Below are 15,971 nucleotides of genomic sequence, written 5' to 3'. Positions count from 1 at the left end.
ACGCCGACGGCGAGGCCGCTCAAGCCGAAAGCGGGCGCCTAAGAGCTGCGCTCTAAAAACTAAAGCAAATTTATAAGACGAAGTCAGGGCCGGCTTGCTACACTTTGTTTCACCTTAGCATGGACTATTGTAAACCGCGCATGCTAAAAGAGCGGGCTAATGCATTGCATGAAGCCCCGGTGGTTGCACGAGCGCTCGTGCAGCGAGTGCTCCAGTCAAAGCAGTCAGGCTAGCCGCTCGCGCTTGTACAGCCTTCGCAGTTAGTTCATGCTAAAGTGAGACGAAGAATATAATCAATGTCTTAGCTTGGACTGTGTGAAGGAAAGCCTGCCAAGCCTGGAGCGCCCAAACGCTTGAAACTCGGCTTGACGCCACTCCGCTCGTGCGCTGGCTTCTGCAGTACTTTCTTTCACACAGACTCAGCTAAGGTGCTAATTCTATTAAGCCAGCCCAGACTTTGTGCATGAACCACTCTTAAGATTACATAAAGGTAACAACTTTAATCGGGTGTTTACACTATACTCTGTTTCACCTTACGATGTACCGCAGGAAAGGCTACAAGCGCGAGCTCCTTGTTCTAAGGCGCATCTCGGCGGTACAAGCTCTCGTGCGTTAAAAGCAGCTCTCAACGCTATGAGCTCGCGCTCCTGGCCTTCACTGCGGTACAACATAAGATGAAACGGAGTATAGTGTTGACACGAATTCTGATCTCATTTTATAGGTGTGCAGCGATGTGCAACGATATGTGCAACATGTGCAACGATAAATACGAATTCATCCATACGTGCACGTGCAACTATGAAATTTGCAAATAAATTATATTTAAGAACTTTCATCATGCTCTTAACGATGCATTGATTTTACTGCGGCTGTTTTTGAATAAATATGTTTATTTATAACCGAATTACGACACTTAAAATATTGTATCTGGATTCCGCTCAAATTCTCAGTGACCCGGCGTGTCGGGGCATTTCACAGGAGACACCACGTTTATGTGCAAGGCGAAGGTGCAGGTCACAAAATGATTCCACATGTTTTGTTTTCTTTTTTTATCTGTTAGACCAGCTACCCGCATAGAACTGAGGAGTCGACGACGCCTTTCTATTTCAACGTCGGGAAGACGTCTTCTCAAACGTTGTGCAGACGTCTTCTCAAACGTTGTGCAGACGTCTTCTCAGACATTGTGCAGACGTCTTCTCAGACGTTGTGCAGACGTCTCTTCAGTTCAATGCCGGGAAGACGTCTTCTCGGAGGTTGTGTCAACATTTCTTCAGTTCAACATCGGGAAGACGCCTTCTCAAACGTCGTGTAGGCGTCTCTTCATTTCAAACTTTAAGCGACGTCTTCTCAAACGTCGTGTAGACACCTCTTCAGTTCAACGTCGGGATAACGTCTTCTCAAACTTCCTCTAGACACCTCTTCAGTTAACCGTCGGCACGACGTCTTTTCCATAGAATCATTAGACGACGTCTCCTTAGTATGGCGTTGCGATGACGTCCCCCCGGTCCAACGTTAAGATGACGTCCCGTCAATGTCTAGACGAGGTCTCCTTAGCCAACCGTCAGAACGAGGTCGTCTGGGGTCTCGATGGGGCTGGCAGTTCGGCGTGCGATGTGTCCCGCTCACTTGCGGAGTCCCTGGAGGCTGTTCCTGGCAACGAACGCGTCGTGCTCCTGCAGCACCTCGGCGATGTGGCTGCGGACGGCGTGGGCCCTGTGGCGCTCGTCTGCGCGTACGGGCTGGTCGTCCAGGTACACCAGCTCCGGGAAGTGCGAGATCACATACAACCTGAAAGAGGCAGGAAGAGAGAAGGAACGTTGACTGGACGCACATTCTTCCAGGCTTGTTCCAAGTTACGCACCTAAAAAGAGTAAGCCCGAGATGAGAATCTGAAATTAAATAACGATAAACCTCACCTTACTATTTTTTTAAAGAATTCCGAAAACAATCTTAATTATTGGCGTGCTGAGGTTAAAAAAAAAGTGTGTGCGTGTGTGTGTGTGGGGGGGGGGGGAGGTTTTGCTTTTTAGGGAACTGCCATATAACGCCCATTTGCTCGAATTTTTTATCCAATATCTTCTAAAACTAGCGATACTCCGCTGAAATCACTGAAACGACGTTCGCAACTTCTGTGATAAGGGAAGAAAGAACCGAGCTCGCTTAGGACGTCACAGTCGAACTGTGACGCAGCAGGTGACTACAGGCAAGGTTGGACTCGATTGGGACGGGTGGCTTCGCCGTTGCACAGCCGGGAGCGGCATTCCTTATGGAAGCTTTGCTTTCGACTTAGAAGCAATGAGAGTTTTTCTACCGCGTGGGGGCGCGACAACGCCATCTCTCCCAGAGAAGTTAATACAGAGTGTGTTTGGCCAATGGGCGGAGCTTGTTGCCCGCTAGAACCAGCGGATTTTGCGATAACACAATATGGCGTTCCTTTGTCTTGTTTATTCCTGAGAAATCGCATGGAGTTCCTACGAGTCAGAGTCACAAAATGATGGACTGCAGTAGTCATCCCCCGGTTATCAGACTATGCTGCTGTGGTTGCCAGGCTGTCCAAATCTCCTTAAGAAGGCCAAACTCTCCAAGTATAAACGGCTCTGATCTCTCCTAAACCCCATCTTTCCTGAGAAGAGTGGCGCCGTTCATCGCTGCGGATATCCTCGAGACACGTGCCACGCGCCGCTTCTGGGAAGAACATGGCATCTGAAATCTACCTCAGTGCTGCGCTGTGCCGTCATGACCTTCCCAAGGGCTGCACGTCGCACTACTTTTAAGACATGAAGGGGAAAGCGCTTTAACCCCCTCTAATGCAAATACATCGAGGTGCTTTAAATGGAAACTGAAGCGGTTTTGTATTTGAGTGAAAACACTTAAATCGTCTTCATCTTGTCATTAAATCACAAGTATCGAGATTATTTTTCAATTTGGTGCACGGAGGCTGCAGAAAATCATTTTCAATGTACCGCTAATGCCCCTTCTTCTCGGAGCGCTACGTCATAAGAGGAGTTTTCGGAATCAGCGATCCCCCGCATCTTCAGCGCCTATCAAAGCTATGCACGCGCACTCTTGCTGTGGATCGGTGGCCGAGTGGGCTAGCGCACACCAGCTCGGAGCACGTGGAGCGAAAGCTCACGCTGCAGAACCCAGGGATCCTGGGTTCAATCCCCACATCCCCACCGCTGCCTGTTTCGACCTGGATAAGCATCGTACTGGTGTAAAAAAAAAGCCGTCAAGACTGATGTCAATTGCACGCGCTTGGCGGCCGAAAGATTATTTTCGAACGTAACGACTGGTCGGAGGGTTTTAGTGTTTTCTCGTGTTTAGTACCACCTTCGGTGAAAATGAACGTGATATTCAGATTCACAGAATACACAATTCACCTCTAACTCGTCTTTTTAAAGAACCTTTTAATGTTCCCTTTGACAGTAATAAAAATAACTTTATTTTTTATCCATTATGACTGTGGGACCTAAGAAAAAGAAAAGCTGCAGTCTGCAGCTTGACCACGGTGTAAGATAATACTCTTCAGCTGAGGGCAGCGCGCTCCTCGCGCTGAGCAGATAAAGTTCGCTTTTCACTCTCTCTTTCTCTCTCTCTCTCTATGGTTTCAAGCGGCGCCGGCAGATGACTCGTCGACCCGTGGACACGGCAAAGACGGCTCGTGCCGCCTCATGCTCCACACGCGCAGAGCTCCAGCGAGGTTGTCGCTCGTGCAAAAAGACGACGGTGTACGGGGGTGTTATGGCAACGAGATCATGTTTTTCGCTCTCACACAGTTTCGCCATTTGACCGCCGGCGACACTGTCAGCCGCGGGCACGGTGGCCGCGGAATAATGCAGCCTTTCGGATGCCCGTCGAACGAACACTATCTGATTCCTCGCGCTGCGCGTTCAGCCCCGCCGTGTCCTCACCTAAAGAGTGTGTCGTACACCGTGACCTTGACTGGTGCTTATGTTCCTACAATGGTTAGCTACAAGCATGTAGGAAATATAGAATAAAGTAATTACACGCACAGAGAAAGCGACAATTGAAACTCAAATGACTACGCGTATTTTAACCTATCAAAGAAACAAAACAAAAACAGAAATCACGTGCAAAAATACAAGCTCAAATCTTTAAAAGTGATACAGCCTAAATCCACATTATTAATATAAAAATTATTTAACAACTGTGACAGTGCAAGTTTAAGCATTTGAAATCCATAGTTCGTTCGCTGAGTGACCATCCATCACCTCTCTGCGCGGCGAATGGGGTATGTTGGTAAATTTTCCTCCAAAGACGCAAGGTTTCTTTTTAGAAAAAAACATGAGCCCCTTATTTTTTTCTTCTTAAACTGACGCATGGTTTATATTCAACTTGTCTCTTAATATAACTTGTAAAGAGAAATTATCTTGAAGTTCTCAAATATTTCAGGAGTGTGAGTGTCAAAGAATATTACATATACGCTCCTTAATATATATATTTTTGTTACAGAACCAGTTTTCCCATTTTGGTCAGGGTTGGTGAACCCCAGACTAGATGGCAGCATGTTAAGTGAGAGTAAAAGAGAGAGTTCTAAATGAACAATTTGGCGTTCGCGGGCAACAGAGAGCGGTAGAGATTTAGGATTCGTATCACTCGGGATAGCTCCGGGATAAGATAATTTAATCCCAGGACATGTTCTCATTAAAAAATACGCCAACAGTTTTGAAGGAACTGACTATTTTGATGGGATAGGAAGTTATTTAGATAGTACAACCGGCTTGCTTTTTGGAAGGAAAATGACAGATTTTGTTTGATTAATGATTATTTTTAAATAGTTACTATCGCAACAGGATTTTATCTTGAATAAAGTCAGGTTCGCCATATCCATTAAACCATCACTTAGTTCGAAAAAAAAATATGCTTGTATTATTTGCGTAGCTGACAATGTTCGCTTTCTTATTAGCGTTCACAATGTCGTTTGCGTGTAAGTTAAAAGAAGTGGTCCTAAAATACTTCCTTGTGGAACACGTGGCGTGATAGGTTTTATTCCGGAAGAGTAATCCTAAAGCCTCTTGATGAAGGCGTATTTTACAAGTACACCAACCATTGTTTTCGATAAAACTACTTGTAACTTTTTCTACAACTTGCAGAAAAAAAAAAAAAACCTTCATTAAAGGGTTTTAGTAGCAGATCTAACTAGCCTGCAAATTCCTCCAATAGACCAATTTGATCAGTCAGTTTGGCTATGCCACCGTTGCCACAATGCATCGAGGGAACTTTCGTCTTTCTGCACCTGCCCGATTCTCGCTGGAGCTCTTCGCGTGCAGAGCACGAGACGGCACGAGGCGACTTGAGCATTGCCGCCTGCCTCTTGTGAGCTAAATTTATGGCGGCTTCACGCATGCGCCGAACGCTTGGTGAGATCGGTCTCACTGTGATATCAGGGTGTTTTGTTAGAATGAGTTAAAGCGCCGTAGGAGGGGCGAGGTCGCAGCAACCCTACCGATCTGCGGTGGGAAGGACAAACTATCCCCAAATGTGGGGCAAAGCGCGCCTTTTCATTCTAGCCCGGCCGTGGCCGCATCGAAAGAATGGTAACCGGACAAAAGCTCACCCTTTTTTTTTTTTTTTGCTGCCCGGGCGAAACACGGGCTGGGGTAAAATGCGGACGCGATTGACATTGCACCATTTTTAGGAGAACTGGCATTCCATCCCATGGAAAGGTGTCGACAGATAAACGATAACAGGCAGAGACGCAACGATTTTGGACTGAAATTTAGGTCACTGAAACTGAGTGGAGCTGATAAGATAAAGCTTGCTTGACTCAAGGTATGCCGGAGCACCCTTGTGCCACGTTCAAGAAACTTCGTGAACCGAAGTTTTTGAACCCGAAGAGTGACCGAAGAAGCGAAGTCACCCTTCTGTGACGTCGCTTTGTCATTGTACTTATGTCACGCGAAACGCGCACATAAAGGTTAGGCACAATGTCATCACTAATGCATGGGTTTTCTTGGGCAATATTTGAAGTGAATGGCTAGGAAATTTAAATAATTTCCGTCACTGAGCGTCGTAATAATGCATTGGCAATGAAGGGTTGTTTCAGGGTGATGTGAAAGGGAAACTGAAGAAAAACTGTAATGTAAAAAGCATTGAGTTGCGATTTTTTTTAATATATTGAAAAAGCGGGAGTTGGGCCTTTTGGACAAGTGCAAGACAGACAACCAATTTAGAAAGCTGTGCGGAATTTTGGATAGGCTGGCGTTTCTTCCACCACAGCTTGTGCCCGAAGGACTCACCTACACCAGGGACAAGTCTGCCGGTGACATCGGCGACCTACTGGACTACTTTGATTGCATGTATGTCAACGGCCCCTTCAGTTATGCTTTTGCTACTTCTGCGGCGGCACCCAGAGCGAATTCTTCTCTGTGCCTGACTGTGCGCCGACGACGACCGGAGTTTCCTCGGGAACGGCGGAATATGTGCGACGCCACTCTTCAAAATAAAGACCGCACGAACAACAACCACGAAGGATCTAATACAGGGTTCCAGAAGTTTGCCGGACACGCCTATGCAAGCGTCTGGAGGCTGATTGAATGCCTACATGAAAAGCAGGCGCTCGTTGCCACGGCATTGACACAAGCCCGGAGGGGTGAACCCCCGGAGAAGCGCGCGGGTGCGAAAAACCACTCTGCGCCTGCAAAATCGCCTCTAAAAAATATTTTCGAGCAGTTCCAGGTACACCCAGATCTACCAAGACTGCTGGAGCTAGTAAGGGACTGCATTCGCGCTTCTAACCAATCGATAAATAAACTTGTTTCCACTCTAATCAGCAAACCATGCAGCTGTTAAATTTACTTTATCGTTGTATTTTAGTGCCGCACGCATGCGCCTAAGTTGTCCGCACTCGTGTTAAGACCAACATGAAATTTTCTCCTGGTGAGCTTTTGTCCGGGTCTGTGAAAAAAATGGTGAGCTTTTGTCCAGTGAGCTTCTGTCCGGTGAGCTTCTGTCCGGGATTCCAAAAGAATTCAGCACGAGCTCCTGTCTTCGTGGCGGCTCTGCGATATTGCTTCCAGAGTCCAGACTCTGGCATATTCAAGTGGTTTACCCAAAGCATTACGGCAAGCTAACTCACAAGCTTTGTAAACACTTATTGAATCTTATCGCGTAGTCGAGTACAAATTATTGTGCGCATGTTTATACATCTGGACGTTATTCTGCCATAGTGGCGGCATATTGTCTGAGCCGTAGATGAGCAATTTAGCCAGTGCTGTACAACCGCTAGCCTGGGGTCTTTAACGTGCATCATAGAATGGTGACACACGACCCTCACGCCGTTACGATGCTCATCCAGATGGAAACGGGCAGGAGTGACGATTAAACTAATCGAGTACTGTAACCTCACATTTTATTATCACGTTTATTTCAGGTTTTTCTAAATTCAGTTCGTGCAACGGTGGCCAGAGATGAAATATTTAGCCGATTCACTGCAGTTTGACAATATTTAAATAACTAAAGAAGACGATACTCCTATCACTTTTCCTTTGCGATATGCTATGCCATTATCTTTTGGACATTTCCCCTTCAGCACTTTCTATACCATGCGTTGGCTTGCGATTGCGACAATTCAGGCTTTGAAGTAACTTTAACCACCAGTTGCAGAGAATTATACCAGACGGAGACGAAGATGAGCTCGTAGCTATAACTTCTTCCGTCAGTCGCTAAGAATTGAACCACAGGCGAACATCAAATCCTCAAAGATCACGTAAAAAAAAATCAGGACAGATTCTATCTTGTCCTGGTGCGCGCTGCTACTAATACTAAGGGTCGCAACCGTTTATATATTGGGAGAGATATTCAGTTTTTCAAAGATGCGAACAGTCCACCACTGCTGGGGGTCTGTTAACTGTGAAATGGTACCTTCCCTCCGCCATCCTTTGTTGGTGACCCATAACAATGACTGTTTCTCGATCCACGCCACTTTGTTTATCGCGAAGTCGGCTTGTTCTTGTGAGCCCCAAGCTCCGTTGGTTGGCCATGGTCTGTCAATATAGACCTAATTCACAAGGGCGCCGCCATCTTGAAATGTCGTCACTTCCAGTATGGGCGAAAACATTGTTTTGCCGTTGCCACGCTAATAGGATGCATTTAGGATATAAGCATAAACGTCACCCATTTTCGTTTTGTCTACCCTTCATTTATTTATTTTTTTTTTTTTTTTACTATTTGCTAGTTGAACTGTTCTATTATTTTTGTCGTCAAACTCGACGAAAGTGTGAATCGCCCTTTAACCATTACACGCATCTAAGCAAAAACCACGTTGCGTCGCGTCGCCGAGTGGCGTAACCATAGCAACCGCCGGCGACCATTGTTGACCTTCCCTTGTCTTATCGAGATGCCGAGCCACTAAAGCAGGCATTGACGAGCCTCCACATAGTCCAATGCTGGGGATAAGGACACGGTAGAATCTAGAATGGCACTAGCCTGCCTGTCCTGCTGTTGTAATGATGAAGTAAAGTGAACGAAATAAAGGGCGATTCACACATTTGCGTCGAACCCGGACGAGTGCCACTGCAACGGCTTGCGACGTACGGGTTGCTATGGCCACAGCCTGCGTCAGCTCTAACAAAACCGTTTTTACCCCGTTTCGTTGGAGCCGACGCAGCTGTTGCTACAGCGACCCTACGTCGCAAGTCGTTGCAGTCGCACTCCGTCGGACTCACGCAACTGTGTGAACCAACCTCGAAGCCGGGGTCACACTGCCCATACATCATATAAACGACAGTGTGCAAACACAAGTCACCGCCATATCCGTGGTTCGAATGCCGTGTGACTAGTTTCCTCCTTGAACTCGTTGCCATCCGACATTCGAAGCACGGATCTCGGATTCATTTGCAGTCTGTCTTTTGTATGATGTCTATATAAGCAGTCTGACCCCGCTTTAGAGAAAACGAAAACTGAATTTCGGTTTTGGCGGAGCCCCTGCGCAGCTGCTGCAAAGCTTCTTATACACATTTTGCCGTGGCTGTGTATAGGCGCCGCCATTTCAGTGTCGCGCCGCCACGTCAAAGTGTCAGCGACGGTCGCTATGGTTACGTCGCTCGCGGAGCGACACGGCGCAGTTTTTGCTCGGATGTGCTGCGCGGGCGTCGTTCACCTGTAGTTTGCGTTCTGCTGCGTGGTGCCGCCGTTGAGGTAGGAGGGCGCCAGCTCGTTGCCCATGAGGCAGAGGACGCGCAGGCCCGGGCAGCTGCGCGCCAAGCCCGGCACGAAGAGCGTGGCGTTGAGGAGCCGGTTGAAGTTGAGCCAGAGCACCCGCAGCCGGGGCAGCACGGGCAGCGCAGACAGGCAGTCCAGCCGGTTGTGGTCTAGGATGACCGTGTGCAGGCACTCGAAATGCGACAGGAACCGGACGTCCCTGCCGATGGCACGGCGTGCATCAACTTCTCCACCCCGTCTCACTACTATTCAGATTCACAATCCGCCCTTTTGTTGTTCCATGTCGGCGTGACGACTTACACTAGCAATTCGAGCACGGGAATGCATGTAATGCTCGCCTTAGGTTCGCGCCAGAGAGTTCGTAACAACAGAATGATGGACGAAATTGACCCTTTTCAAAAGTCCATCCAGCAACTTTGGTGGTTACCATTGTTTGGACGCGAGGCGCGTGGCTGGATCCGAGTACTCGCCGAACGCTGACGTCAGCACTCGTGTCCAATCCGAGCTGAGCCGAGTACATGCTCAGAGTAGGTAATCAAGCAATGGCGGACAGGCGTTGGCGCAGATTTTTGAGGAGGGTCCATTACGTCAGTGAATCAAACAATGAGAGTAAAGTGAGGGCACAGCGCGATGGTATTTTCTCGCTTCGTACGAGTCATAACGCAAGACACCGTGCTTCCTATACCAAAATGAGTTGCTGGGTGAGTCGGTTAGACATATTGAATTAAAGTGTGCGAATAAGGAAAGGAAGAGACAGCACTCTTTCCTTCCTGTTGTCTCTTCCTTCCTAACCTTATTTGCTATTCCTATACGACACGCTTGCACCTTTGCGTTACACATTGTTGTCCTGTGCGTGATTCTGGGGATGGAGTATTGGCGACCCCAGCGAAACCTGTTCACGTCGTTTCAATACTCCGTATATCTTTCGAAAGCAACCGGGTGTTTTCAGATTTTGGTGCGGTCAGGGTTAAGCAGTCTCAAATCTCCGTGCTGCATACATCGTACAAAAAGAACAGTTGTTAGAAGACGCTGTCTCAGGTGTGTTTCCCCCTAGTATGACGGTCACATCGGTCGTACAAAACCCATCTGGAGTCAAGTTCAAAGCATGTATGAAGCAAACATGCTTAGAACATGCTTGATGCGTGATCATCACATGTCTGCAGCAAACACCGTGTCTTCTGCGTGAAGTATTCGAGCAGTGTGACACTGCTTATGCATAGTACAAAAGTCAGTCTGCACACAGATTCGAGCGGGAATAATCGCGAGATCCCTGCTTCGAATGCCGCGTTGCAATGAGCTCAAGGAGGAAACTTGGCACTCGGAATTAGAATCACGGATATTGCGGTCACTCGTGTTTGCAGACTGTTTTTTTTTTTTTTTTTTTGTAGGATATACGAGCAGTGTGATCACGGCTTAAAGGGCCACTGACAACACCAATATCGGTATTCTTTTGTTTACCGTCTCAAACGCTCCGAAAGCACCGTGGTGAAACACACAATAAAAAAAAAATATCGCAAAAAAAAAAAAAAAAACTTTTTTTTTTTTTGTAGCGCGTTGAAAGAGTTAAGGTGCGTGTGTGTCTCCTGCTCCCTCAAATTAAGCTCCTTCTCGCTTTTTTTCCCCCTTTCTTTTGGGAAAGGGGGGGGGGGGCGCAAGTTGCATGTTTGTAAAAATATTACTGTCATTCATAAAATACGTGCTTTTACGAAGACTGTACTACTTCGAAAAATAAAACTCGGAGTGCGGAAGTGTTCATGAGAAAACATCGGGAGTCCTGCTATAGCTTTTCCTTCATATACTTTCAACATGGCGGCACCCGGCGGCTGTGCTCAGGGCGTTGAGAGGACGGAAAAGTGCAGGACGGCGCGGACGAGTCGGTGCCGGATAAGCTCTCGGATAGGTTGGGATAACCTCTCATGCAGAATCTTTGCCGGTTGGCCGGATGGCGCGTGCGCGTGCCAGCGAACGACAAGAGAGAAATCAAGAAAGTTAAACGGCACTTCCTATTTGAAGTCATCCGAAAAGTCAAATAGTGTACCATTTCGCTAACTACGTCATAAATTCGGGCGGACGTTTCAGATCAAGCTTCCTGAAAACATTTTTTTTTCTCCGCAAATACGCAATTCTCAAGCTTGATATTTTTAGGGCGATCCCTCGGAATCATTTACAAACGTTTGCAACAATATTAAAACAAATGTTGATGTTGGGGTTGTCAGTCTTTAAGCGATCGAGGCATCATAAGTGCCAAGATAGGCGGGACCGTTATTCGAGACGGCATAAAATATTCACAGCTGGGGAAAGAGGGGTAACGCCGACCTGCACGGAATATTTTCACGTTTCTCGGTACTGACCAAACTACGAGAGGCAGCGTGTTTATTGCAGCTATGAATTTTGACAGTTTAGACTAACGCGATTTTGATGCGAGTTAGCTTGCAAAATATACTCTTTATCAGTATAATGTTTGACTTGCATATTTTTTTTTAAATTTACCAAATGGCAAAAACACTCGTTCTTTTTTTTCTTTTTTGCTTGACGTTTGTTTTGCCAATGCCAATCCGCCAAACACTACGTTTGAGTCACCGTGTTTTTTGTTGTTGTTTTTTTTTTGTCATCGTTCATGATGACGTTTTTTCAGTGTGACCTTTACCGATGTGGCAGAGGGTGTGAACAACTTCGCCGTTGTTGAAACTCTCTTAGAGCGGCGACGTGGGCGAGTTGGTTCACGTTTAATCAATTTATGAAGCAGCGCGCCAGGCAACGAAGATGGGAGAGAGGTTCAACTCTCCGCCTTCCCCATCGGGGCTTCTATTTCAAGTGTGCCTTATCAATAATCATTTAAGAGCTGCCCCAAATCTCTATTTGTCGCGTCAAACTTCCGTTGGGGTTCCAACTTTCGTCTTTGACCAATCTAAGCGAAACAGGTTTCGCGCCCTACATTCGGACTGAGTCTGTAGAATTATATTTGAACGTGTAACTTCTGTCCAATAATGTGCAAGGGCATATTATACTTTTACTATCGCAGGTTCCAATACTCTCCTAATCATCAATACCGAAAAGTATTTGCGTTATAAAACTGGCTGGCAAACTGACATAAGTGATAACCACATAAATAATAAATGAAAAAAAGAAAAGAAGCTTTCGCAGAAAACAAAAGGGGAGAGTCAAACAATGTGTGGGGGATATCACTTGTTTGTTGCAAAATCCACAATCTACCAGGGTCCCAGATTACCTCGAGGGCTCTCTTTCACCGACATTCATGATAAGACGAGAAAGAAAATATAATTATTGTACCCTGTTCAGTTTTTACACGGGCAGAAAGGGGTCTTTTAGTGATAAAAGCACTCGGAGCAAAGAAGCCGAATGAAAAGAATTAAACACCGAAAAAGCGCGACTTTTGCACAAAATAAACACTAAAAACACGGAATCCGAAGTGCTGCCTTGCAAACATTGATTAATGTAATGAATTAACGTAATTATGATAAGCTGAAACCACCTTGAGAGAGTTGTGCGCATGCTCCTAGCACAGTGAAGCTTAGGCGTTGCAATGTTGTGCAGCCCCTAAATATATTTAAATTATCATTCAAACTCGGTGTCACTGTCGTGCTACAACGAGCTTCCTTGGCTACACGAGCGAGTGCTTAAGGCCCGTTCACACTATTGCGTTTGACTAACTGAGACAATACCACTTTAATCCTCTTGTGACTGCTTACGACCAGCTGTACTGCTGCGCAGCCGGTCATAAGACGTCAGAAAAGGTTTAAAAACCGGTCTAGTCTCAGTCCGTCATAGTCAAAGACGAGGCTTAAAGCCGGTTTTTAAGCCCTTAGTCACGGCTTATACGACCGGCTCCGCACCAGAGCAGCCAGTCCTAAGCGCCGTCGGTCACACTCTTGCGACCGAGTAAGACCGACAGAGACCAGACCGGTTTTTAAGCCTTTTGCGACTTCTTAGGACCGGATGCGCTGCAGCGGAGCTGGTCCTAAGAGATCGCAAAGGGCTTAAAAACCGGTCTGGTCTCTCTCGGTCTTACTCGGTCGCAAGAGTGTGAACGGGCCTTAAGCGCCGTTCACACACTTGCAGCCGAGTAAGACAGTAGGGCCAAGAGAGACAAGACCTGTTTTTAAAATCCCGTTCACACACGTGCAACCGAGTACAACCGAGAGAGACAAGACCGGGTTTAAGCCTTTTACGACGGCGTAGAACCTGCTGCTTACAACGGAGTATCGTAGGACCAACCGGTAGTGTTGAAGTCGGTCGTAGTCGGTCGGAAGTGTGTGAACGGGCCTTTAGCTATACGGCCTTTAAGGCTGGTTCACATTTTTGCCACCGCTGGGACCGACTATGACAGAATCGGTTTTTAAGCCGCTTGCGACCGCCATCGCCGCTGCGCCGCCCGTCGTAACCAGTCACAAGCGGGTTAAAAACCGGTTATGTCGGAGTCGGTCGCAGTTAGTCGCAGGTGCCTGAACGAGCCTTTAGTTACCGATCTGAACAGAAAATTACAGTCGGTGACAGGTTTAGAGCATAGGGAAGATCCTCCCAGCTCTTCCCACTTTAGCAAAGGTACGCTCGGCTGACGTAACCAAACGCCGCGTCAGCGTTCGGCTGGAGTTCGTGTTCTCCGGTCGCCCGAAGGGGAAAGGGGGCTCTTTCGTTACCATGCCGGCTGCTTGAACAATGCAGCATTCACGGTGCATAGCTCAGCACAAAATTCGAAGTGGGTAAAGCTCACATTTTCTGACGACTGCTTTCGGAAGAAAGGTCCGGCACTAACAATAAACAACACTTGGTTTACTGTTGGTATCTTTACGTTACACTGAGCCCCGCGCTTTATTGAAGATGACGTGGACATGCCCACAAGGCCTGTGGGAATGTCCCCAGGCCTTATATTAGGTAAGCGCCAAAATGCGGAGAAAACAAACGGGTTCGATCACCTCGCCAATAGCCTGTTACCCGTGCACGATCGATCCGATTTTACCTTATGCAATAAAGCTATATTCGCAACTAAGAAACAACGAGACTATCACAACCCCTTAGACACTACAGCTTCAAAACAGGGCAAGCTGACCCGGTACGAATGCGCATGTGACGTAATTCGGTGCCGACGTCAATTTGGTGCGCTGCAGCAATATACCCCAGTCACACTGGCAGGCGTCACAAAAGCGGTAAAAGTTAAAAAGGAAACGGCCTCATTTAAAAATCCACATGAAATTGATCAGACTACTGGGCATCAATAAGATGCTTGTTCTATCGGGATGCACGCGATCAGCTCTAGTTCATCAGGCCTCTTCTACACGGGGAAAAACGCGGATGTAAACAGTGTTTCATAGCTTCCTTCATTCACAGGAAAACAACCTATTAGTGCGTACGTACTTCAATTGGTTGTGGCTCAAGTCCAAAACCTCGACGTCGGACGTGTATTTCTCGATGAGGCTGTATGGCACGACAGTCAAATCTTCGTAAGCCAAACTCAACTGCTTCTTTTGCTGTTGCCCCGCCGGAGACAAGTTAGGCCTAGACACGGACACGGCCTGTGCGGCGCACATGTCGCCAAAATCATCCGGAGCACCGAAGCACCGCAAAATCCCGATGGAAGACGTCGATGTTTCCTCAACTCCGCTCCCACTGAGCCGCGCTGGCTACACTTTCGATTGTCGCGAAACTTCGCTCCGTGCCCTTTAGAAGTTAGGGTGCCAGCGTATCCGAAAATCAATATCGGCGATGATTCGTTCTCGGCGCAAACGTTACCAAAGAGATAAACATATCTCCGGCGGCTGATCCGAAACGGGTGACGACGGCGGGGCCCTCGCGTGCGCTCTAGAAGAGCCTAGCTTTAAGAGAGGCATCAACTCAAGCCCCGGAGGGCGCTCCCAATTGAATGGTGGACGCCTTTTGCGGGGGTTCGCCGGAAGTGTGCGTGAGCTTCGTCGTCGCGTGATGAGGGGCGGAGGTGCTTGCACACGATGGACGCTTCCTCTTTGCAGTTCGTACTTCAAAGGCGTCCTATAAACCACGTGACCCCAATCAAGCAGTTGGAAGCACTCTGAGATCTAGACGCACTATACGCGTACTGATAACTGGGAAATGGGAGAGTTGGGGGGAGAAAGATAAGGGGACGTGCCGCAGCCAAACAGTGCTCGAGGACATTCGACATGGTCGTTCCAGCGCGGGTCGGTTCGGTGGGAGGCGCCGTGATGAACAATCGTTAAAAATGTCCGCGTGGTCAGCATGATTGATTGTCTGTCGGTGGTGTCATCGCTCGTTTAACTGGATAAGCCTTCCTATCGAGCGAGAGCGAGGCACGCGGGCGGACGACGGCCCCGCACGCCTTGTCCTTTGTTGCTGGTACAGCTCCGGCACGGAATATCAGCAGCACGCAGATCCCGTGTTTTTGCTCGATGATGAACCGCAGGGGACGATACGACCCATCTGAGCCAATCTAGCGCCGTGAACGTGTCACGTGACCTTAGGCGCGCCGCTGTAACTCTTTTCAAGGTCACGTAACACGCACACGGCATTGGGTTGGGATCCGATGGCTCGTGCGTCCTGCGATCCATCGTAAGGTAAAACGAACTATTGCAATATTTTTTTGTGTTCTCCTTTTGAACATTTGCGTGTCATAAAAAACGTATAAAACTTTTTTTTTAGCAGTTTACGTTTGTGGGGCACGGCAAAATATCGATTTTGGTTTACGCGCGCTCGTCTCGGCAAAAAGGGCATCTTTTGATGCCCATACTTCGTTTCCTCCTGAACGTCCTTGTTTTTTGTTCCCCTAAACTGGACGGCAG

The 15,971-nt window shown here is 47.6% G+C and overlaps 1 protein-coding gene across 1 annotated transcript; it reads right to left on the bottom strand.

Moving 5' to 3' along the window:
* Positions 1-870: 870 nt before the first annotated feature.
* On the bottom strand, positions 871-15,001 carry LOC120837341 (leucine-rich melanocyte differentiation-associated protein-like). Its single transcript, XM_040206615.2, has 3 exons — positions 14,557-15,001; positions 9,122-9,382; positions 871-1,788 (listed from the first exon to the last, which is right to left on the bottom strand). The coding sequence occupies exons 1-3, from the start codon at positions 14,727-14,729 to the stop codon at positions 1,623-1,625; spliced, it is 600 nt and encodes a 199-aa protein (XP_040062549.1). The 5' UTR covers positions 14,730-15,001; the 3' UTR covers positions 871-1,622.
* Between the last annotated feature and the right edge of the window lie 970 nt (positions 15,002-15,971).

This window comes from Ixodes scapularis, unplaced genomic scaffold (assembly GCF_016920785.2).
Source record: "Ixodes scapularis isolate PalLabHiFi unplaced genomic scaffold, ASM1692078v2 PGA_scaffold0__279_contigs__length_252992795, whole genome shotgun sequence".
Classification (NCBI taxonomy): domain Eukaryota; kingdom Metazoa; phylum Arthropoda; class Arachnida; order Ixodida; family Ixodidae; genus Ixodes; species Ixodes scapularis.
The sequence above is the reverse complement of the archived record's forward strand: the minus strand, read 5'-3'. Positions and strand labels throughout refer to the sequence as shown.